The 23,097-nt window shown below is 48.7% G+C and overlaps 1 protein-coding gene across 3 annotated transcripts in view; it reads left to right on the top strand.

Annotated features, from left to right (window-relative positions):
• Positions 1 to 23,097, top strand: part of SIM2 (SIM bHLH transcription factor 2) — a 46,822-nt gene that overhangs the window by 4,968 nt on the left and 18,757 nt on the right. For 2 of the 3 annotated variants that reach the window (XM_045389291.3, XM_074034043.1), the window contains exons 2-6: positions 5,289 to 5,371; positions 8,721 to 8,810; positions 15,967 to 16,075; positions 19,484 to 19,569; positions 22,573 to 22,772. In XM_045389291.3, the coding sequence (XP_045245226.1) occupies positions 5,289 to 5,371; positions 8,721 to 8,810; positions 15,967 to 16,075; positions 19,484 to 19,569; positions 22,573 to 22,772 (568 nt within the window). The remainder of the gene's footprint in view (positions 1 to 5,288; positions 5,372 to 8,720; positions 8,811 to 15,966; positions 16,076 to 19,483; positions 19,570 to 22,572; positions 22,773 to 23,097) is intronic. The other variant, XM_045389292.3, reaches the window with a different exon arrangement.

The raw sequence follows: 23,097 nt of genomic DNA, 5'->3' as shown, positions 1-23,097 counted from the left end.
TTGCTACTCCAGAAACTGTCATTCGCCCCACAAAAAGAGGTGGGGTTCAAGGTCTGAACTCTTCCAATGCCTGGGTGCCTTTGGGATTAAATTCAGCTGCAGGTGCCCCCATCACCACTTCCACCTGAGCACTCCAAGAGAAGCCAAGTTATCTTAGACATTGTTTCCCGGAATCAAAGCGACTTGATTTGGAGAGCTGGGTGAGGAGAAACTCACCTCTATAACTGTGAGGGCGTCATAGATGTGAGGCCATTCTCTACCTCCGCTGGAAAAAATGCAGATTAATTAAAGATCGACTGTTTAACAGAACAACGTAGATTTTTACAACTCTTTCCCCATCCCTGCTTTGAAGCCTGCCAGGCTGAAGCCGGGGATCCAGGAGGGAAAGCTCACAGGCGCAGAGGGGACAATCTGGGAAGTGGTAAAGGGGACTCCCGGGCACAGGGCCTGCGCTTTCGTTGGAGGCGAGGAAGTGGAGCGCGCGCTGCACATTCAGCGCGGGGCTAGAGGAGGACCTGGATCCCTGAACCCCGGGGCTGAAAGGGAGCCTCCGGACTGCTGTGCGTGCCGACCTCCTCGGAGCCAGCAGCTACTGGGGCGGCGTATGAACTGCCCAGGTCTGGGCACCGGCAGTGGGGGCAAGGGGCCTTCTGCCTGTCCTCAGAGCACGTAGGATACCCGCAGGCGACACGCCCGGCCAAGCTAGGAGCCTCCTTCCCTGCCCCTCCCCATCGGCCAAGGGAGACTTTCTTGGGGCGTCCCCACGACCACCCCCTTCTCACCCGGTCCCCAGTTTGGAAAAGGGCGCAAGAGGCTGGCTTTTCAGGGGCCCGGGGAGAACAGGAGGGCTCCGAGGTGGGAGAAGGATGGCAGCGCGCAGATGCGCCCCAAATTGCGACTATTTACTGGGATCCTTGTGTGGGGAAAGGAGGCTTAGAGGCTCAAGTTGTAGGCTGTCCTAGAGCAGCCAGGCGAGGAACTGGCCCCAAACTCCCTCCTTACGCCCTGGCACAGGTTTCCGGCGCCTCGTGTTCCCAAGGGAGCCCCTGAGCCTACCGCCCCTGCAGGGGGGTCGTGCTGCGGCTTCAGGGTCGTAAACGCCGAGGTCGGGGGTGGTGGAGCTGTAGAGGCTGCCTGCGCGGAAAGCTCCAGGATCCCAAAATTTGCTTGCGTGGAGCAGGGAGCAGAAGAGGCAGCCAGTCCTCAGCCTCCTCTCCCGCCACGCACATACCCTTCTTGACTTTGGAGTGGTTTGCAATCGAAAGTGTGACCTTGAGTCCTCAGATGGCCGGCAACGCGCCAGAGGTCACGCTCCCCAGAGATACCCCTCTCCCCTCCCCTACTCCAGCTCCCCCTGGAGCGAGTGATAATTGGGGGAGGAGAGGCCGCAGTCAGGGAAAGGGTGGGAAAGCCAGAGAGGGCGGCACAAAGTGATGGCAGCCCGGCAAACACCGGGGCTTCGGGCTGGGCCGCGCTCATTTAATCCCACAAAAATCCCGTTTTGGAGGTGAGAAATAGAGGTTAAAGGTCGAGCCCTTCTGGAGATCAGACCGAGGCGACGGGCCCAGCTGGCGTCTTAAAGCAGGGAGGGGGAGTCGGGAGGAGGTGAGACCCCTGCACCCAGGTGGGGGCTCCCAAACTGTTCTGGATTTTCCACACTCCCAGGTCCGATTTTCCATGGAGGGCTGGGAGTAGGGACCGGCACCTTCTTGTTGTTAACCGCATTTGATATTCACAAGAACCCTGTGAGGAGACTTTGTCACAGATGTTTTTAGATGCCTGAGGTTGCCGAAGGGGCAGTGAAAGAATGGCCGTCTAACCTGGTGTTCCTACCAGAGTCCAGGCCCTGTGTCCTGGGCTGGACCCACAGTCCCTGCCACCACCCAGAGGAAGGCACGAAGCTTGCTGCCTCCTTTACAGGTCTCCCTTAGGCGCCCTTATGAAGGGGGTCGGCCACCTCACAGTGCAGGAACTATCTCCCCGTTTGCTCCCAAAGTCTTCTTGGTGTGGTGCTGTTTATGGTCTCTGTGACCTGCATCTGGAGGTACCCCCAGGGCCAGCTTCCGGAGAGGAGGGATCACGTGAAGGCAGTGTCTGTGGTGTGAGGAACCGCAGGCAGGGTGTGGAACCAACATGCACACACTCACAGGTGCTGGCAGGCAGCGGGGGATGAGGCGCTGGCTCCCTTTCCCTCCATTTCTCCCTGGGGGTCCCGGCAAGCTGGCCATCCCTGACTTCCAATAGCACAGCCTCCCCACAGGTCCTGCAGCGCTAGGCAGGGGTGCAGGGAACTCCCCTCCCCCGAGTCCCAACCTCACCCCCCTCACCCCCAGCCCACCCCCACCCCTCCGGCAGGAAACCACAGGCTGGATTGGGGACCCCTGGCTGCTACAGGAGAGCAGTGAGTGCTGGGACCCGCTAACTCCGAGGCGCCTAGCCCAGACTCTTCTCATCCCTTGTTTTTGAAATAAAGCCCTTCCTTAATTCCAGATAAGGGCCACGTGCCCAGTGCCTCACTTTCGTGGGAGTGTATATCACTTCACAGTACCAAGACAATTTTCTTGCGTTGCAAATCTTCATTTAGTCTCTGCATTCAGACCAAAGTAGATTTTTATGAACTGAGTGAAAAAACCTTGCCCACATTGGTTTCTAATGGAAGAACTGGCAGCGCCACCGCCCCAGGCTGGGGTGGCCTAGAGGCAGGGGTGCTTGGGAGGAACATCTAGCACCAGGCCACCCAGGTGGGAAAGGGTCGTTTGCACCAGATCTCTGCTGACATAGCAGAGGCTTTGGGGAATTACAGAAAAACTATAATGATCTAAGAGAACAAGTTATCTTGAAGTGTGCGGGTATTTGAATTATACAGACAATTGTCCAGTGTGCCCAATGCACTTTTGCATGTAGAGCCAGGGCCTTCGAGGAGGCTTTCAGGAGATCCTGGGCAGTGGAGTATGGTCTGGAGTTCATTTCAGTAGGTGCAGATTTCTCCCCAAGTCTTCCCTCCATGGGCTTTGCAAGAAGCCAGGGCCCAGAGGCCACGCTCACGCTAAATTTTTGTGGGTTCAAGTCCCATTGATCTAGCAAGGGTTTAGCTTAATTAAAGTGATTGATTTGTGTTCAGTTGATGCAGAGTAAAGTTTTGCAGTCCTTGTGTGTTTCAGAAATTAAGCATAGTTTACTTACCAAGGGCTTTGAAGGCTTTTGGTCTTACTTAACCTAAATTTCTTTAGCACCAAACAGGGCAAAGGCGGCTCCAGGACAACTGCCCAACCCCAGGAACGACCCAGCAGCAGAGAAAAGGACAGCTGCCAGGGTGCATTTGTCCATTTTTGGAAATGAGAATTCCTGAGTCGTTAGTGAAGTCTTACTTCACCAAACCCCAGGTCATTTATATTTTGGTTCTTGCCATTGCTGGTTAAATGGTTGCAAATGCTGCCGCCACGAGGCCTGGGAGGAAGGACCTGCTGCTGAGAGCACAGGGAGTGCTGCTGTGATCACGGTGGTGAGGGCGATTTCCCGGGATTAAAAAGCCACCTCTGCCCCCGTGGTGGAGGCTGGAGGCCCCCGAATAATGAACTGTGATTGTATTCTCGGGATCATGTATGTGGAAATTAGCCACCTCTTCAGCCAAGATAAGCCCCTAATTCCTTGAGCCCAGGAGGAGAAATTAAAGGTCATCCCTTTTTAAATCCGGAATACTTTTTTTTTTTTTTTTTTAAGTTTTTCGTTGCCGAATAGGGAAGGGTTTGCGAAGCCGCTGCCCTGGGCCGAGGTGCATTTTACGCTTCCAGAGGTCGAGGCCTCCAGAAACCGCGACGCCCTGGGCGTTCCTGGGAAGGCTGAGAAACCCAGGGTGACTGGGTGACTGCACAGCGACTCCTCGGGAACCCACTCGGGGTGCCCGCTTGGAAGGGCTTTGAGGCCCCGGTAACGGTCTTCAGGATCTGCAGGGCTAGTCAGGTTCCCCGTCCGTCGTATCCGGCCCTGCCTAGAGGCTCCTGCCTTTGGTTAGGTGCTCGCGTCACCGCACGAAGGCAGGCAGTGGGGGCAGGGGCTGGGGCTGGGCCTGGCCTTAAGTTCCTGGGGTCTGGGGAGGGCATCGTGGGTTGGGGCTGGGGGCGCGCCAGCAGCGTCTGCAGCTCGCCCCGCAGGGGTAGCAGCCAGGGTTCGGGCGCTAGGCTCGTGGGCCGGGAGGCGGCAGGCGTGTTGTCCTCCGGGGAGGTTGGGGTTCAGGCGGTGCACCGGCCCTCGCCATCTGGCGCGGCAGCCACGGCGCTCAGTGGAGGGTCTACGGCAAGGCTGCCGGCAGAAAGATTCCGGGGAGGGGTCGGGGGTTGTCCCAGCCCTCGCTAAGCGCCGCAGCCTCGCCCGGCTTTCCTGCTTCCTCGGAGTATGTAGGGCAAGCCTGGGTTCTCGCGGGGTGCAGCAGTCAGGCCGAGGGTGCAGCAGGAGGGGAGCCCCGATGGGCAGAGCCTTCTTTCCCCTGGTGTGTAATACCAGTTGGTAGCTTTTGGGGAGGTGGTGAGGAAGGGCAGGAGGCCTGTTGAGCGGAGGGGCCGGGGGATCCCTAATTATGTGACAAGGGACCCTTTCCAGTTTGGCTTGTGGCCCATCCTTCTCCCACCGCCCCCAGATTGGAGTCTGCTCTCGGGGAGCCCCCAGGTAAACCCCTCCCAGGCAGACAGTTTCGGATTGGAAGGAGGACCGCGCTCGCGGGGCGCCTGTGAGAGCTGGGAAGCCCAAGGGGTAGCGTGTAGGGGGCTTTTTATGCGGCAGGAGCTGCCTCCTGGGAGGTGGGGACTTTTTGTCTCAGCCTCTCTGCCTTTGGGAAAACCAGGAGTTGCCGGAGAAGCAGGGAAAGAAAGGAGGGAAGGAAGGAGGGTCCTTGGGGGAATATTTACGGGTCAAATCGATATCCCCGTTTGGCCACGAGAATGGCGATTTCAAAGCAGATTAGATTACTTTGTGGCATTTCAAATAAAACGGCAATTTCAGGGCCATAAGCACGTGGGCGACCCGCGGGAGCTGTGGGCCTGGCAGGCTCACACGGGAGCCCGGGCTGCCGGCCGCGGCGGGGATTTCTCCCCCGGCCTTTTCTTTTTTCACCAAGGGCAAAGGGACGACGGCGAGAACACAGATGGCGGCTGCGGAGCCGGGGAGGCAGCGTGGGGACGCGCAGGACTCGTGGGGTGGGCTGGCAGGGTGCAGGGGTTCCGCGTGACCTGCCTGGCGCCCAGGCATCGGGCTGGGCGCTGCAGTTTACTGATTTGCTTTCTTCCTCCGTCCAGGTTTAGGAGACGCGTGGGGACAGCCAAGCCGCGCGGGGCCCCTGGACAGCGTCGCCAAGGAGCTGGGATCGCACTTGCTGCAGGTAGAGCGGCCGCGCCAGGGGAGGAGCGCAGCCGCCGCAGGCTCCCTTCCGACCCCGCCACCCCAGCCTCCAGGCGCCCCTTCCCCAGGAGGGCCGGGCAGATCCAGAGGCTGCCGGGGGCTGGGGATAGGGGTGATCCCCATTGCGGAGGGATGGACGCTTAGCATGTCGGATGCGGCCTGCGGCCAAACCTACCCTAACCCTACATCTGCCCCCACACCCCGCCGAAAGCCCCAGGACTCCCCAGGCCACCTGAGACCTAGGCCAGGGGCGCCTCCCGAGCGTGGTCAAGTCCTTTCCAACCTCACTTCCCTCGGCAGCTTCCACCCAGAGCTTGCTCTGTGCCAGGTGCTAGGGCCGGAGCAGCAGGAATGATCCGGCTGCTCTGAGCTCTAGAGCATTCGGCCGCTGCGTGTGTGCGGGGGGCGCAAGAACGGAGAGACAGTATCGATAATAGAATATTAACAGGCGCACTTGTCCAGAGCTTACTGCAGGCCACATTCAGTTCCGGACTTTATTGGCTTCCCCTTCCCATCTAGAGTGCGTTCTCTTTTTTGCCTTGTTTTTGTTTGTTTTTTGTTTGTTTGTTTGTTTTTGGTTTTTTTGGGGGGGTTGGTTTTTTTGTTTGTTTGTTTGTTTTTGAGACGGAGTCTCACTCTGTGGCCCTGCCTGGAGTGCAATGGCACGATCTCGGCTCACTCCAACCTCCATCTCCCGGATTCAAGTGATTCTCCTGCTTCAGCCTCCCGAGTAGCCAGGATTACAGGAACTCGCCATCATGCCTGGCTAATTTTTGTATTTTTGTAGAGATGGGGTTTCACCACGTTGGCCAGGCTGGTCTCGAACTCCTGACCTCTGGTGAGCCGCCCACCTCAGCCTCCCAAAGTGTTGGAATTACAGGCGTGAGCCAACGCGTCCTGCCTGGGTTCTGTTTTTAACTTCATTTTTTTTAGAGGAGGAAATTGAGGCACAGAGAGGTTAAAAAACATGTCTAAGGTCACACAGCAAAAGGTGGAGTGGGGTTAGCCCATTGGCCTAGCTCTAGAGCCCAGCCGGATAACCAGAACTTGGTGAGGCCTCCAGGCTCTTGCTTGGTTTGGAGCCAGGTGCTTAGCTCCCCCGGCCCGGGGCCATTCACCCTGCAGGAGCTGCACACGCCACCTTGACCTCAGCTTTTCCCTGGCAGCAGAGGGGCTTTGTGGGTCGTCGGGGTAGCCCTGGGCACAGCTCGCCACTTCCAGGTGGGCGGTTGGCGCTGGCTGGGGACAGATCCCAATCTTTCAAATGCCCTTTACAGAGCCTCATCAACGACCCAATTCATTCCCCCACTCCTGTCATTTGTCTCTGCCATCGAAAAATGCCTACCGAGAGCTGCTCTGCATTTCCGCCCTCTATTTTGTGTTTTGCTTTAAAATAATAATTTAAAAAATGTTGGCTGCAGGATGCCATGACTTAGGTCAGCGAGTCAGCCGCTAGCTCTGCATTTCCAAAAAGCAGATCTTTTCACAACTCTCTTGCCCCAAGTGCCCTAGTGTGGTTTAGTTTTTAAAATGCATGCCTGCGGAAGAGAAGACCCGGGGAATATTTGAAACCCCGAGCTTTTACAACATAAAGCGCATGGTGTGGCCGCGGCGGGTAATGGCGCTCTGGGAGCCCTGCCCAGGCGGCCTCTGCTCCCCCTCCTTCACTTCCAGCTCCGAGCTGGGTGTGTTGCAAGTTTCATACTCCTACATATTATAAGTGACACTAATATCAGGGACAACTAAGTGCTGGGGAACTTCAATGAAAACCTGGTTGGCAAAGTCAACACCCCCAGACTTCTGCATGCTACATTTCTTTAATTAATTCCGGAGTAGTGTGTGGACGGGTGTCTTTGCAGTTATTATACATGTAAGTGAATTAGGTCATTTGAAACTACGAAGTCATACCCAACATTTTCCATTAAGAATGTTATTTTTTTAGCTACTGCTGGCAACTTTTAGAATTTAATTATGATAATTTTCCTCTTTTCCTCATTATCCCAGAGATGGCTGGTTGTGAGATACTTTTTCACTAAATGTGTCTCTTTAATGATTTTGGAGTTAAGAAAGCATGCCAAATGCACCAAGACATTTATAACTTTAAAAATTGCTGTATAGTTTATATTTTTGGAACACCACAGGTTTAGGTGGGAAAATATTTTGCAGCTGAGTTAGAAACTTGAAAGTTAGACTAATAATCAAGATGCTGATTTTCAACCTTAGCATCAGGGAAGGTAATGATAGTTTAGTTGGCAAAGACTTTTTGCAGCAAACTGTATTTGAGACAGCAGAATCCAAGGATATCTTTCAAGATTCACTTACACTACATTCTTTTTAGCCCCCTCTCTAGGGGTGGGGGGGAGGGTGGCTTAGAAAAACCAAAGGTAATCTGGTTTCAATTACATGCTGTAAAAATAGAATTTGTGGCCAGAAATTAATTTGGAATATTTTTTATGGGGGCAGCATTGTGGGTTGCATGAGTCTTTCACCAACTTTATTGCTTTCTTTTGGTTCTGGATCTAAAATATGAATGAGTAAATAAAATACAGTTTCCTTTTTCAAAAATAATTTAGTCTTTTTATCCTCGACACATAAACATAATCATTACCTTTTATTTGTCTTAATTACCTCTTATAGGTTTACTTTATTTTTGAGGGTTAGCCAACTTAGGAAAAATCAGAATTTCATTTGGGTAGTTTTCATTTTTCAGAAGTTGATACTTTTCCTCCTCGAATTTTGCAAAGGTTATTTGATCTCTTGCAAATTCTAAATAATTAATTCTGTAGACATAGTCTGGTAAAATAACCAGGTATTTTGTTTTATTTTCTGGGCAGTGGTAGTGTTCGGAATTTATTATTCAAATGGTACTTAAAGGTAACTAGAAAATTGTGGCAAATAAAGCGTATGTCCTAGTGGTATAAATGACTGCCAATTATGACATAAAATGGTCTATATAGTGGTAGATTTTCCCCTAAGTACCATAGAACTCCGGATTTGTACTAAGTGCTAAAATAACCCAAACAAGAAAGCTACTACATTTAAACTGAGCATAATAGGAATTCTCAAATGTTTTGCATGATTTTTGTGATGTGGATGTATGATTGTTTCTAAAGTGCTTTAAAAGCATTTCAGAGCCTGGACTGGGAACTAAACCCTGGGTGCTGTTTCCTACAGTCCTTTTTAAGACCGTGGGCTTTGTTTTTGCATTTAGCAAGCATATGTTGATGGTCATATTTGATGCATCTCTCCATCCCAGTGACTGTACCATTGCTAGATTTAACTCTAGTGTAGAATGATCATCTCTTATTCTGACATTTTATCTTTTACAGACTTTGGATGGATTTGTTTTTGTGGTAGCATCTGATGGCAAAATCATGTATATATCCGAGACTGCTTCTGTCCATTTAGGCTTGTCCCAGGTGGGTATTGCCTAATTCTTTGTGCAACCAAAATATTAAACGAAGTGATAGCAGATTTTGACAGCCTCGCCCAACTTGAAAATGCGTCTGTTTAAGTGTTTGCTTTTGTGTAGGAACATAACCCCAAATTGCAAAATCCTCTTCTCAGGACATCCTGCAGGGGCTTTCTTCCTCATATTACGTTTTATTTTTTACTTTCTTTTTCCCTTGGGGTTTCATGACCAGTGTGTCTTCGCCACATCAGCTTTGTTCCGAGACTCTGCCCCATACCTGGACTATCTGCTTACATAGTAATGCTAGATGCCCTGAAAAGAGCTTCACAAAGGAACATGTTTCAGTACACACTTGCTGGTCTGCACATGGTATTATGAGTTGCTATAAAGCAAGAGGTAAGCTGATGTGGAACATGGATTTTACGCAGAACGTTCTTTGGGGAGAGAGAATGGGAAGGGGTAGATTTATGAGTGTTCACGTGGAATTCAGGGTCATTTTTCCTGACTTTTTCCAGTTCAGTGGTCGTTTCAGCAAAGCATTTTATATGCTTGTGATAGAAACTCATAAAACTCAGTTTACTACTGTTTTGAACAGCAAGATTTCTTTAGAACATCTGAATATTACCAATTTTTCTGGAAAGATGAAATCATCTTCTTAAAAAGGTCCATCGTTTCCTTAGAGGAAAGAGGGGGACTTAGCTTTGTCTCTCCCTGGCAAGCCGAGGGTTTGGTGGGGGATTTGGGGCTCCCTGGGCCCGTTGAATGTTTGAAAGGGGAGAGTGTAACTGATCATTCTCATTCACGTGCCTGACTTAACAAATGCGCATGATGATTTTAAAAGCCACATTTTAAACTACATATAGGGACTAACTGTTTCTTCACATCGTGAACTATCAGAGTGATTTTTCACCATGACTGAAGACACACTAGAATTAATGATAGATACAGCAGATGGGTTCCAGAGAGGCCCAGAAGGAATTTGAATTACACCCGCCTCCTAATGTAGTTAAGCCAAAATAAAACATGCCGATTAATGTGGCTTCAGTTTGCTCAATGAAAAACAAAATGACCACATTTGGCAACCTGCATCTGGTGTACTCTTTTTGTTTTTCTGCCAATACTTTTTTTTTAAAAAATAAACTTGCTGTTTGTTTACAACCTTCTCTTCCGATGTATGGATATCCCCATCCAGGTCCACGTGGGTTTATATAACTCCGTGTTTCTTAGGCAAAGCCCTTTAAAATGAATTACATATTAAATTGATTTGGAAGTTTTTCTCTTCCTCTTTTCTGCTTTTATCAAACCAAGTCTCCCAAATACAGTTTACTAAGGCGTGGCCCTTGTATCTATGTGACTCAAGAGATTGGCGTACTTGTAGAACAGGAACTACTGTGGGAAATAGGAAATTTACTATTTTCCATAGTTATTAGGTTGGTGCAAAAGTAAATGTGGTCTTTCCATTACTTTTAATAGCAATGACTGCAATTGCCTTTGCACCAACCTACTATTATTCTCTGAATTTTTACCTTCCCCTATTTGGAATTATTCAGGGCCCTTAAGTTGTACCTAGACTAGTTTCTACTTCTGATTTGGCCTGATTACTTACCTTTTTTAATCGTTTACAAAACCTTTCGTAGTCTTACAGTCATGTCACAAACACAACAAAACGTTTCACACACTTTTAAAGATGACTGATCGAAAATCTTAAATAAGTAAAGTCACTGTTATCAAATATTAAATTTAGATCTGAGCTCCCTAGCAGTCAAAGCAAAAAGGGAAATGCATTCAGTTATACAGTTTTCATTGTCTGCTAGGGCTCGTTCTTAACCTACTTGAACCTTGTAACTTAAATAATAAAATCATGCCTGCTCTATCTGTCTGTAAGGATCGTGGTGAGACACAGATCAAAATGCCTATTTCCTGTGATTTACAAACTATAGGGAGCAACACAAAATCCAGGCATACCCACAGTTTCATTGGAACAAAGTTGCTTTCAGTAGAGTCCTATTAGGGCTACTTGGTCATTTGGAATGTCCTGGCCCATCAGGAGGTACTGTGCACATCCCAAGAGATCCAGTTCATTCAGTCAGGCCATCCAAGTTAGCCTCTCTGTAGTTATTTTTCTCTTTTTAAGTGGAAAATAGAATTGATTGATTATAAACACAATAATTAAGAAGGACCAGAATATTGGATAGGTGACAAGTCTGCCTCCTGTTCGTGATTGACTCCACTCAAGGAAATCCAGGCAGCCTCGCACGCTGAAGCACTCTATTTCCTCATGATCATAATGCAGCAGGAAAACTTCGCCTCATAATTTTGAGAGAGGAGAGGGGTTAGGCACTACCATTTTCTAAGAAAGTTGTAGAGATACATTGTCTCTTTCTCTCCAGCAGAAGTAACAGTTTCTAAAAAGATAAGTCTGATCATCTGCCTAGAGCAACTGATTTTTTCTGATTTCTCCGCGGGGCTGTGTTAGCATCAGTCCACAGCTACAAAAACACTTTAGTGCCGACGTGCCCTCTTTGTCCGTGTCTAGGGAGTGTTCCGTGGCGAACTGTTTAAATAAGCAACAACAAACTTTTCTCTCAAATATGCCTCCTGTTCATGATTAACTCCATAGAAGGAAATCTAGGCAGAATCACAATGTGTATTTTTTTCTGTCTTCTTTACTTAAATAGCAAAATAAAGTATTGAATAGGATGTCAAATACCCAACTGGTCTTTTAAACATTTTTGCACCTTTTAGATTATTTTTTAAAAGTCAGGCAAATGTATCAAGCATGAGACCTTTATTAAAACGGGCTTAAATTTTGTTTTAAGTCACGAGAGAGAAAAGTGTTAATAAAATTTTACCCAGTAGTCAGAGTAACCTTTTAAACAGAATTTCTGATGAATAATGATAGTAGTAATAGCTGATACCTGCTGCTCTTCTGTGTTCCAAAAGCTTTCAGTTACCTTCAGTGACATTATCTCATTAAGTAAAGACGTCTTTCACGTTAATTCAGCCTTAAACTTTATGTTAAAAGATAATAGAGAATGGAAGCCCCTAGATCTGCTATAATTGTGTGGAAATTCGCTGCAAAGTGGTATTTTTTGTTTTGTTTTTGGTCTAACCTCTACTAAGTAACTCTCCAAATTCTCTATTTGAGGGTATAGAAATGATTCTTTATGGGTTATAAGCCCATCTCCTTTCCAAGTCTTTTATTAAGCCTTACTTGAACAAGTGTTGAAATAAATCTACTTCGTATGGCAGAGCTTTTTAGTTTTTTTGGTGTGTTTGTTTCCACTTGTCAACAAGTGATTGTTGCTGACAAACTTTGGTACTAAAACAATGACAGAGACAACCATAAAATGCCAGGTGTCTCCTCAGCCCAGGGTCCAAGCGTCAGGCAATAGAGAGGCAGGCTTTAGCCTGCAATTCCCTTTGGTGGACACACTCACACACATGTCCACACACAAAACATCTAGACAAGTTTCTATCTACGCGGATGAGGTAGAGTCGGGACAGCAATCTTTTTCCACGCATGTTTACTAAATGATTTAGTTCCATGTGCTTTTTTGGTTAATGCAATTATTTTACTTTTATTTAGGGAGGAGGGAAAAAATGCCCCTTGTAGCTGCTGTATACATTTTTAAGTATCCTTGAGTTAAGTTTCCTCACTCACATTGCATACAGTTATATCGCATCTAGGTAACTAGTATGCATGTTCAGATAAATATAGGTATGTATGAAATAGCTGTTTATGAGACACATAAAAGAATGTCTTATTTGAGATTGTGGCCAGAAACAACCATAAATATATCGATGATGTGTGGAGGTACAAGACCTAATCCTTTCACTTTTGAAATGAAGACAAAAGACAACATATTATGTTTGTCGACATAACTTGAACCCTGAAACCCAAACCATTTTATTTTAAAAATGCTTAATTTACCATACTCAGCAAAACACCCGGAGTAACGTGCATTTTCAGAGTGCCAAGCGATTCTGCCCTTCCCCACAGAATATGTGCATTTAGTGCTGTATTTATCATGTGTCGTTTTCTTGGCAGGAAGAAAAGCTATTCAGCAAGACATAAAAAAGCTCTTACTGGGAAAGCTATCCATTTTGTAGTTAGCGGGGTTTTACAAATACTAAAATATCCATGGAAGGTCTGTTTTAATAAGGCTGATGTATGAGACCCAGGGAGTTTTATAGCGACAACCATAATTTTTTTTCTTTTTTTTTTTTTATGTGAAGTAGTCACATTTCTTTCAATGTTCAAAAGCACAGATAGATACGTAAATACAGGAAACACCATGTCAACCATAATTCTGAGTTAAGGTCAGGACTGTTTTATCATTCCAAAATTTGTTATTTAAAGACATTTCCGTTATTGGAAGGCTGTTTCACTTCCCAGACAGCTCTGGAGTTTTCACGTTCATTTTGTCACAGACCCGAGCCTTCAGAAAACCAAGGCTTTCATCTGCGCAACCTCACCCTTCTCATTCTTCAAACACATGTGATGAGAATGGGGACGCTGAAAACACAAGAAACTACTCTGGGATTAAAACGCAAATCTAACCCTTAATAAGCACAGATGGAAGGTCTTTCTGCAAGGATATGAAGATGTTTCCCAAAAACACATCAGTTACTTTTTTCTACAAAAGAACTTTGAGCAAACCAGAATTATTCTTTTTCCCTAAAAACATGGGGAAGAGAGAAATGATAGGCCAATATAACATTTATTTTGTTATTTTTTCATTTTTTAAATAAACTGTTGAAATTGTGAGTTAATATATCTTTTCTTTTCTTTTCTTTTTTTTGAGACGGAGTCTTGCTCTGTCGCCTAGGCTGGAGTGCAGTGGCGCGATGTCGGCTCACTGCAAACTCTGCCTCCCGGGTTCAAACCATTCTCCTGCCTCAGCCTCCCGTGTAGCTGGGAGCACAGCTGCATGCCACCATGCTTGGCTAATTTTTGTATTTTTGGTATGACATGATTTTGCCATGTTGGCCAGGCTGGTCTTGAACTCCTGACCTCAGGTGATCCGCCTGTCTCGGCCTCCCAAAGTGTCAATATGTATTTTCTTAAGACAGCTCTCTTATTTTTTAGCCTCTGTCACTCCGCACCTGGACAGGCCTTCCCAGGGCATATTCATTGCCACTCTGAGGAAAAAGGAAATGGTCCTGTCCCAAATGGTTGACTTACATGTTGCCAGTTTATTTAAACTTTTTAAGGATTAACAGGAATGACTTGAAAGAAGAATGTTCAGTTTTTATTATTTTTCTTAAATGAAATCCTGTAATAACTTTTCAGGGAGGCAAATGTCCATCTGGGAGATCTATTGAGAAAGTGCCAGGCTTGGGAAGTGGGTGTTAAGTAAAGGGTAGGGAGGATTCCTCTAATAGAATTCTGTCTGTTGCTCTGTTTGCATAATATTGGAAGGAAACATTCCATGAATAATGTGAAAAATAGAACTGTGAGAGCCATTTTAGGGACAAGATGACTTAGCAGGCCAGAAGTGTAATTTATTCTGAATAAGAAGGCAACTCGCTCATCTTAACAAATTGGAAGAACTGGTTCGGAGGACTGCGACAGATCACTTCACCACTCCACTACCCCTTGGTCCCAAGTTAAAGCTGATGGCCTAGATGCTAATCTGGAACGGCAGCTCCCAGGAGAACTTCTCCACTAAGCAGCTGGCTGGGTTGTCCTGTTGCGTGAGGTGGCACCGTCAGGACGGCCGCTTTGCAGATAATCATGTTGTCTGTCCTCTGATGGAGAGCCACAGGCTCCCGGCGACACCTCCAGCAAGACACTAAAAATAACAAGGGGGTGACTCGGGACAAGACGCATCACGAGCCTGCTTTTGTTATCTTAAGTTACCCTCTCTCCTTAGGGCAGGGTCGAGAAGGAATTCTCCAGACCCACCCAAGATCCTTCACCACCCAAGGACGGTTTCCCAGTGCTTTCAGTTTCTTCTCAGGCTGGGCACTGGGGCTCCTCTTGGCGGTGGAGGAAGTCCTACCACTGCCCCTGGGCCTCCACTGAACAATGCTGGGGTACACCGACTCACTTTCCTTGTCAGCCACCCTCAGCACTATTGATTATAGCTCTAAAAATAGGATCTACCCACCACTGCTCAGAAGGCTGCTCTGCTAGTCATTTCTAGAACATTCTGTGCCACTGTCCATCTTAAGGTGGGTGGAGGCCCAGGTGTTGAGACTCTGTCATATCCTCTCCTGGTACTTACGTTTGGGAGAACATTTCGAAAGGTTCTCAAGTTCGGGAATTCGGGCCTCCAGGGACCTCTGTGTAAAAATTGTAACTATGATGGGTATTTTCCCGGGGCCATCATTCCTGCAAAGTGACATGGACATGCTGTCCTCTGTGGGCTGTGTCTGGAAAGAGGTGGCGTCGGACTGTTGAGGCAGCAACCCCAGGACATAATCCCCACATAACGAGGCTCTCTGGAGCAGGCCCAGGCCCAGGCCCTCCCGCAGGTCACGCACAGCCCCAGCCACGCCCCTGGGCGGGAGCCACAGAATTAGCACAGTCATTGCGGACTGGGAGGGCCAGAGAAACATTGCTGGCAATGTGAGAGAGGCCTGGCAGCGCCTGAGGGCACAGCTCAGAGCCGACGAAGAAAGGGCCTTTGTCTGAGTTCGTATCCTCCTCGGGCGCACTGGGGCCCCCACTGTGGCTGGCTGGCCGGCCTCAGAGTGGACAAGACTCCCACAGGGAGCGCAGTGTGGACAGGACAGCTGGCCTCCTGGCCGGCCAGTCCCCTCAGATCACCAGCAAGGGAAGGACAGGTACCCTGGCCTGGGTCCGTTTCAAGCCCTCTTCTGTATGAAGGATGCTGCCCAGGCCAGCAGCGCCGCCCACCTCTGGCACCCACCTTTTCCACCCTTTGCTTTCAGGTCCTTCCTGCTAAGGGTTCTCTTGGCTCCAAGCTCAAGCCTCAGTGCCCTGGCCGTTTTAGACAGTGTGGGAGACAGTTCAGAGCTCTGAGCTCTGTTGAGAAAAGAAAACTGTTTCTGCATTTGGCAAAGGCGTGGGTTGTCAGCAGAGATCAAAGTTCTGTTCCTGGCAGGGTGCGCACCTGTGACACACCTTGCCCCTCCCCCTGCGCCAATCCCAGAGGAGTGGTGGCATTTCTGACCCTTCCCTTCCACGGCAGGTGGAGCTCACGGGCAACAGTATTTATGAATACATCCATCCTTCCGACCACGACGAGATGACCGCTGTCCTCACGGCCCACCAGCCGCTGCACCACCACCTGCTCCAAGGTATTCCATCCGGAGGAAAAAAACCAGACTAAAAGCAAGGCGATGTTCCTAAATGGAACTCAGGGCTTTGCTTCCCACATCTGCCAAGTGGCTGGGCATGACTAGGACTGCCCAGCCCAGGTCTTTCCAATACACACACAGCACCCACCATGTGGGGATTTGCATTTATACCTGTGTCTTTTAAGCCAATATTTATCACACTGCTACTGTTGGCCAGAAACTGTGTTGAGTGCTAGGCAGAAGAGGAAAGTGTTGCAAGCCTGCTCCCCTCATTTGCTGTTGGTTCAGAGTTGGGTTACAGCATCACGGGGCTAGACCAAGCTTCTCCTTAACCAAGATGCCAGGCCTAAAACTCGGGGGTTGGGGTTGGTCCATGACATTTCATGGGGAAAACTACATATGTGTTCCCTCCGGTTGAAATTTGGCATTTCCTTTGCTTCTGATTATAGATAATAAACCATCTTGGGATCACTAGTACCTGTGGTTTTGCCAACAACAGAAATCACAGATATTTTCCATATCATATTAAAGTTTTGCAGGTGTTTTTTGTTTTTTGTTTTTTTTTTTAGACGGAGTCTGGCTCTGTCGCCCAGGCTGGAGTGCAGTGGCCAGATCTCAGCTCACTGCAAGCTCCGCCTCCCAGGTTCACGCCATTCTCCTGCCTCAGCCTCCCGAGTAGCTGGGACTACAGGCGCCCGCCACCTTGCCCGGCTAGTTTTTTGTATTTTTTTTAGTAGAGACGGGGTGTCACCGTGTTAGCCAGGATGGTCTCGATCTCCTGACCTCGTGATCCGCCCATCTCGGCCTCCCAAAGCGCTGGGATTACAGGCTTGAGCCACCGCGCCCGGCCAAGTTTTGCAGGTTTAAACGTATTGCTTATGCCCACATGCCTACTTCAAATTTCAGGAGTTCTGAGACCTGCTACTGAATCTTCTTATTTATGTATTAATAAAGCAGCACATTTATATCCGTATCACTGTGTTGAAATATTTCGATAATTATTTTCCAATACAATTGCTTTTTTGGTAATCTTATATATTTTATTTTATGTATTTAAAAATGTTACTCCAAGTAGGCATCTGTAGGTTTTGTGCTGCGGCGCAAATCATTAAGAAGCCCTGGTCATTACACAAATGACTCCTTAAATTTCAATTGCGATGAGTGCTAGGAAGACACAGAAGGACTTCTTCCAGGGGCCCTGGCCTTTTAACTCCCTCCAACCATCCAGTGAGGCCAACAGGCCTCTTGACAAATGGGTCTTGTGTGTGCTTTGGACTATGGTACCCAGCTTGGCCAAAATACCCCAGTGGAACAAAATGCAAAAGAAGAGGCTTTAAGGATGATGAGAATGGAGTAGTTGGCTGCAGGAAAAAAAGGAGTTGCATTCTTATTGCTGGCTTCTGGGGAGGGCAGTCATTCTCGGGCTGGGAAGAGAGAATACAAAATAGCACACGCAGTTGTAAAATCCCCTGCAGACAGTTCTGTGGCCCCCAAGTTCCAGCTCCAGAGATAGTTACTGGAGTCTAATTATTCCTTACCAAGGAGAGAGCCTGGCATGTTCGTTTCTGAAATGAGATGGGGCGCCTAGTTGTAGCTAAGGTCTGATTCTTGGATATGTTATGTCTACATACATCAACATGAATCGTGGCTCTGAAGAGGGAATTTCTAACAAAATCAGGGCTAGGCTAGAACATCGCCCCTGAATCAAATTCTTTCACTGTGGGGTGTTTAAAGCTGGACAAAGACAACAGGTGTCAGAGAATTGCAGAACACAGGGCTGTTGTTGTTTTTGAAAATTGCACAGTATGGTTTTTTGTTTTGTTTTTTAGAGTCAGAGTTTCATTCTTATTACCCAGGCATGGAGTGCAGTGGCCTGATCTCGGCTCACTGCAACCTCCGCCTCCCGGGTTCAAGCGATTCTCCTGCCTCAGCCTCCCAAGTGGCTGGGATTACAGGTGCCTGCCACCAGACCTGGCTAATTTTTTTGTATTTTTATTAGAGACAGGGTTTTGCCATGTTGGCCAGGCTGGTCTCGAAGCTCAGTGATCCGCCCACCTCAGCCTCCCAAAGTGCTGGGATTCACAAGCGTGAGCCACCGTGCCTGGCCTGAAAATTGCACAGTATATTAACTGTGTGGGACTGTGTTTCTCCCGCTACCCCTGGTTTCATTTTACCCTGCCTGGGTCATAACCTCCGAAAGAGGGATTATAAATGAGAGCAAATGAGTCTTGGGAATATCATGAGACCTTTCTGTGGCCTTTGAGTCTGAAGCAACACGGGCTGAAAGCGTTGAGGCCGCACCTGACTCATTTCCACAGCCAGCCGAGGGGTGCAGGGGTTGAGATCCCCAAGTGCTTGGTTTTCTCCCCAGCTGCTCCATTTTCTCCCCAGCTGCTCCCTTGCTGACTTTCTGTGTCTGAAATGACCCCCACTGTTTTATGATAAACCTGTGAGAAATGGGCTCTCCCCAGAACTTGGTAGTTAATGACTGGTTGATGTCTATTAGACCTGAGCTTTCCACCCTCCGTGCTTATCTGGAAATGGCTGGGGCAGGCAGCCATGTTAGAGGGAAGCTTTTTGCCCACAGACACCAACTGCAGGGGGAATTGTGGGTAAAATATGGCAGCCTCTCCAACTAGGGGAGGTGGGGGGTGCCCTCTGAGGTGATTCCTGAGCTTCCACAGGGCAGTGACCTCAGGGAGGGTGGAAGACCTTGCTTCCATTCCTAGTGGTAACCTCCCTTTAAAAATTCATGTATTAACCTCCACCAAAGGGCTGTTTATTTAGAGTGGGGTGACCTCACCCTCCCTCAGAGGTCCTTCTCTATTTGTGTCTCAGAGCGCTGGTGTCCCTTCCTGAAGCAGAGGGTGTTTCCTTAGGGGACACATTTGCATTGACAATAGCGAGGTCAGAGATTTGCGTGTGAGGCCTGCAAAAGCAAAGCGAGTGAGTGGGAAGGGCAGAGCCCTGGAGAGACAGAGATGATGGAGTGGTCCTTCCGGGGCTAGAAATGAGGGTGAAAGCATGGATCTGCCGAGCCCGGGTCACACGTACTTAAGTCCTGCTACCCTGAGGGAAGTTAGAGGCTTCCGGGCCTTCCCGGAGCCCACAGCTCCCAGGAGCGGGCAACTGCAGGTGGAGCTCTGCAGGGCCCATCAGGGGCCTCAGGTGTGGCCTCGTTTGGCTGCCTTCCTTTAGAGCCGAGGAAGCCACACCAGGACTGGGCTGGTGTCTCCACTGCCCCACCCGGATCTCAGCCAAGGCTGAAGATCTCTAAGCAGGGTCTGGGCACACTGAGAAGGCCTCTGGCAGCTGCATCTGGCTCTGGGAACACATTGGTGAGGTTGGAAGAAGGATGGGGGGAGCACGGAGGGGCAGCTGCCAACCTCACCTTGCTCCTGCTTGCAGAGTATGAGATAGAGAGGTCGTTCTTTCTTCGAATGAAGTGTGTCTTGGCGAAAAGGAACGCGGGCCTGACCTGCAGTGGATACAAGGTACGGGGAGTCATGGGTGCGGGGAGGAGCTGGCCGTGGGTCCTCACTGTGTGTTTTCAAGAGCTTCTGCAGAAAGGAAGGCGCGGGAACGCAAACTCGTCATCCCCACTGACATAGAACTCTCCAGGAACATGGAGCACAGTCTGTTGGAGGCACATGTGAGAGCTGGCGCTTTAGGAGGATGTTCCAGGCTGGCTGGAATTCATCGCATAAGACCTGGAATCAGCATGGCTTAGGGCAGATTTTATTAATACCTTGGCGCTTTGCATGTGGACCAGTCCCACTGGAGCTGCCGCCTCTGGAGTTTATTGAGGCCCATCCTGGGCACGGTGCAGCCGGGAGTGGTATCCAGAGCACGGACACTGCTCTTCCTCTGGGGATGCTCCACCAAGTTCCCTGCCACCTATGACGGGTGCACCACAGTAATGCTAGAGCCCTTTCCAAGGCACGAGGCAGAGCTTTCATCTGCAGCACCACATCTGGGCCGCTCCCTCAAGCATCTCAGCTGCCCTTTGGAATGAGCAGCACCAGCCAGGTTTTGTAGTCAAGGACCACAGGAGGGATGGCAGAAGGGGCTCGGTGGCGGAGCTGGGACTCTGAGCCCAGCCCATGCTCCTCCCTGGCTCCACTTCTCTGCCAGACACCACTGCTTGTTCTGGTTAATTCCAGAATGGAAGAGTAGGTCGCGTCTCAGGGCACGAGAGTCAGCTGCTCCCCAGGGAAAGGTTGGTCGGGGAAGTCTGTGCTGAGTGCCCCCCGCCAACCCTTTTGTCCCTTCTCTGGGCTCCTCACCCTTCTCCCAGGCATCTTCACTGCCATCTCTCCAACCTCAGAGGACAGACATCATAACCCATCAGTATGAGCTGGAGGCTGCTAGAAACTTTCTTCCGGGAGGATTTTCTCCCTAGAAAAGGAGGGAGGAGGATGGGGTGAGAGGAAAGGGCATTTTTGTGCTTTTGTCTTCTCTTTCTGGAAGGCCCCGCCCCAGCTCCCCTCTTGGACCCCACTCTGAGCTCCTCCTTTGACCTGTATCTCACTGTGCTGTTACAGTTTGGGGGATATGTTTCTTCCTTCTTGTCCCAGATACTGAGCCTCTTTGGGCCATGGTGGGGCCCCAGGAGCCAACAGACATTCTTCAGAGGACTTGGGTCTTTTTGTTAAGGGACAGGGTCTTGCTCTGTCACCCAGGCTGGAGTGCAGTGGTGCAATCACAGCTCACTGGACCCTCAAACTCCTGGGCTTAAATGATCCTCCCACTTCAGCCTTCTGAGTAGCTGGGGCCACAGGCACACACCACCACACCCAGCTATTTTTTAAAATTTTTTGTGGAGATAGGGTCTTGCTGTATTTCCAGGCTGGTCTTGAGTCCCTAGCCTCAGTCAGTCCTCCTGCCTTGGCCTCCCAAAGTGTCGGGATTACAGACAGGAGCCACCATGCCTGGATGGGATTTGGGTCTTGACTTTTTTTCTGCCACTTATTAACTGTCCACTGCCCAATCTTAAGTGATACACAACACCATCTTGTTCTTGGTTTCCTCATTAATACAATGGGAGAATAGACTAGAAGGATTTTAAGATTTGTTTCAGCCCTAAAGACGATGAATGCATTCAGAAATCCTGCAGAAAGCATTTTGGAACAGAGAATTTAGGGCTAAGACTCTTCACTGCTGTTGTGATGACAATGATCCTGTCAAGATTTCACAGACTGCAGCTTGAATAAATTCTTCCAGTAGTGAGGCTCGAGGCTGTACAGATGTTTCTGTTTGACACTGAAATACTGCATTTTTGTCTGTATGGCTTTTGTCTATAGCAATTAGAAGGGCTTCTATAGGGCCACTCTGGCTTACTATTATGAGGGGATAAAATCTTGAATTATAGATAAAGGAAATAAAAGTACATTAAAAATGAAGACTTCAAAAAATTGTACTGGAGCAGGGCACAGTGATTCATGCCTGTAATTCCAGTACTTTGGAAGGCTAAGGTGGGAGGATTGCTTGAGCCCAGGAGTTCGAGACCAGTCTGGGCAACATAATGAGACCTTGTCTCTACAAAAAAAATTTTTTTTTTTAATTAGCCAGGCATGGTAGCACATGCCTGTGGTCCCAGCTACTCAGGAGGCTAAGGTGGGAGGATCACTTGAGCCTGGGAGGTCAAGGCTGCAGTGAGCCTGATTGCACCACTGTACCCCAGCCTGAGCGACAGTGAGACCTTGTCTAAAAAAAAAAAAAAAATTCTACTGACAGAATTGTGTATTTACTGGAGTGATACAGCATGTCGAGTGATACAGATGCCAAGTTCAATCCCATCAGAAGGTGGTAAGCAGCACAGTCATCAGCACAGTCACTGATGCGAGCACTGTGGAACAAATGGTTGGCCTCCCCCAGATGCCTTTGTTGTGTTACCTACTCACAGCTTGGCAGTGAGCTCATAAGGTATATCTCCATCACATATTACAGAGCCCTAATTTGTAGTTACTTACAGTACAGTCAATTGGATAAGACAACCCTTATGATATTTTTTGTTGTCTTGTGTGTTTGTTTTGTTGCCCAGGCTGGAGTGCAGTGGCACAATCTCGGCTCACTGCAACCCCCGCCTCCAGGGCTCAAGGGATCCTCCCTCCTCAGCCTCCCAAGTAGCTGGAGACTATAAGCATGCACCACCATGCCCGGATAATTTTTGTATTTTTTGTAGAGGCGGGGTTTCGCCATGTCACCAAGGCTGGTCTCGAACTCCTGGAGTCAAGCGATCCCCCGACCTCGGCCTCCCGAAGTGCGGAGATGACAAGAATGAGCCACCGCATCCAGCTATTATGTTGTTTCCTAAGAAGCACAACTCTCCACTTCTCCTAAGCAATGAACTGGTGCCTGTCAGCACATTGGGCTACACAGCGGAGGAGAGGCTGGGCTGGGAGAATTTCAGCACGTTTGAGAAAATGAGCCAGGAGGAGTGGGCACCAGCCCAACTCTGGGCGGCCAGTGGCTGACCCTGCCCTCTCCACTCCCAGGTCATCCACTGCAGTGGCTACTTGAAGATCAGGCAGTATATGCTGGACATGTCCCTGTACGACTCCTGCTACCAGATTGTGGGGCTGGTGGCCGTGGGCCAGTCGCTGCCGCCCAGTGCCATCACTGAGATCAAGCTGTATAGTAACATGTTCATGTTCAGGGCCAGCCTCGACCTGAAGCTGATATTCCTGGATTCCAGGTGAGTTCGGCACCTGCCACCGTGGCTGTGGCCTTTTGGAAGACACCGGTGGTGGAAATGGGCCCCTGAAAGCTGCCATCTTGGCCAAATCATAATGAGGAATAAGTCATAATAGGAATGTGGATTAAGCAAAACCAATTTATGAACTGAACATATGTCAGCCTTAGGACTCAAGGACTTGTTTTATTTTATTTACTTATTGATTTACTTATTTTATTTACTTATTGATTTACTTATTTTATTTACTTATTGATTTACTTATTTTATTTATTGATTATTTTATTTACTTATTGATTACTTGTTTTATTGTATTTACTTATTTGAA

The sequence above is a fragment of the Macaca fascicularis genome, chromosome 3 (assembly GCF_037993035.2).
Source record: "Macaca fascicularis isolate 582-1 chromosome 3, T2T-MFA8v1.1".
Classification (NCBI taxonomy): Eukaryota; Metazoa; Chordata; class Mammalia; order Primates; family Cercopithecidae; genus Macaca; species Macaca fascicularis.
Note: the sequence above shows the minus strand (reverse complement) of the source record. Positions and strands in the feature narration are given on the sequence as shown.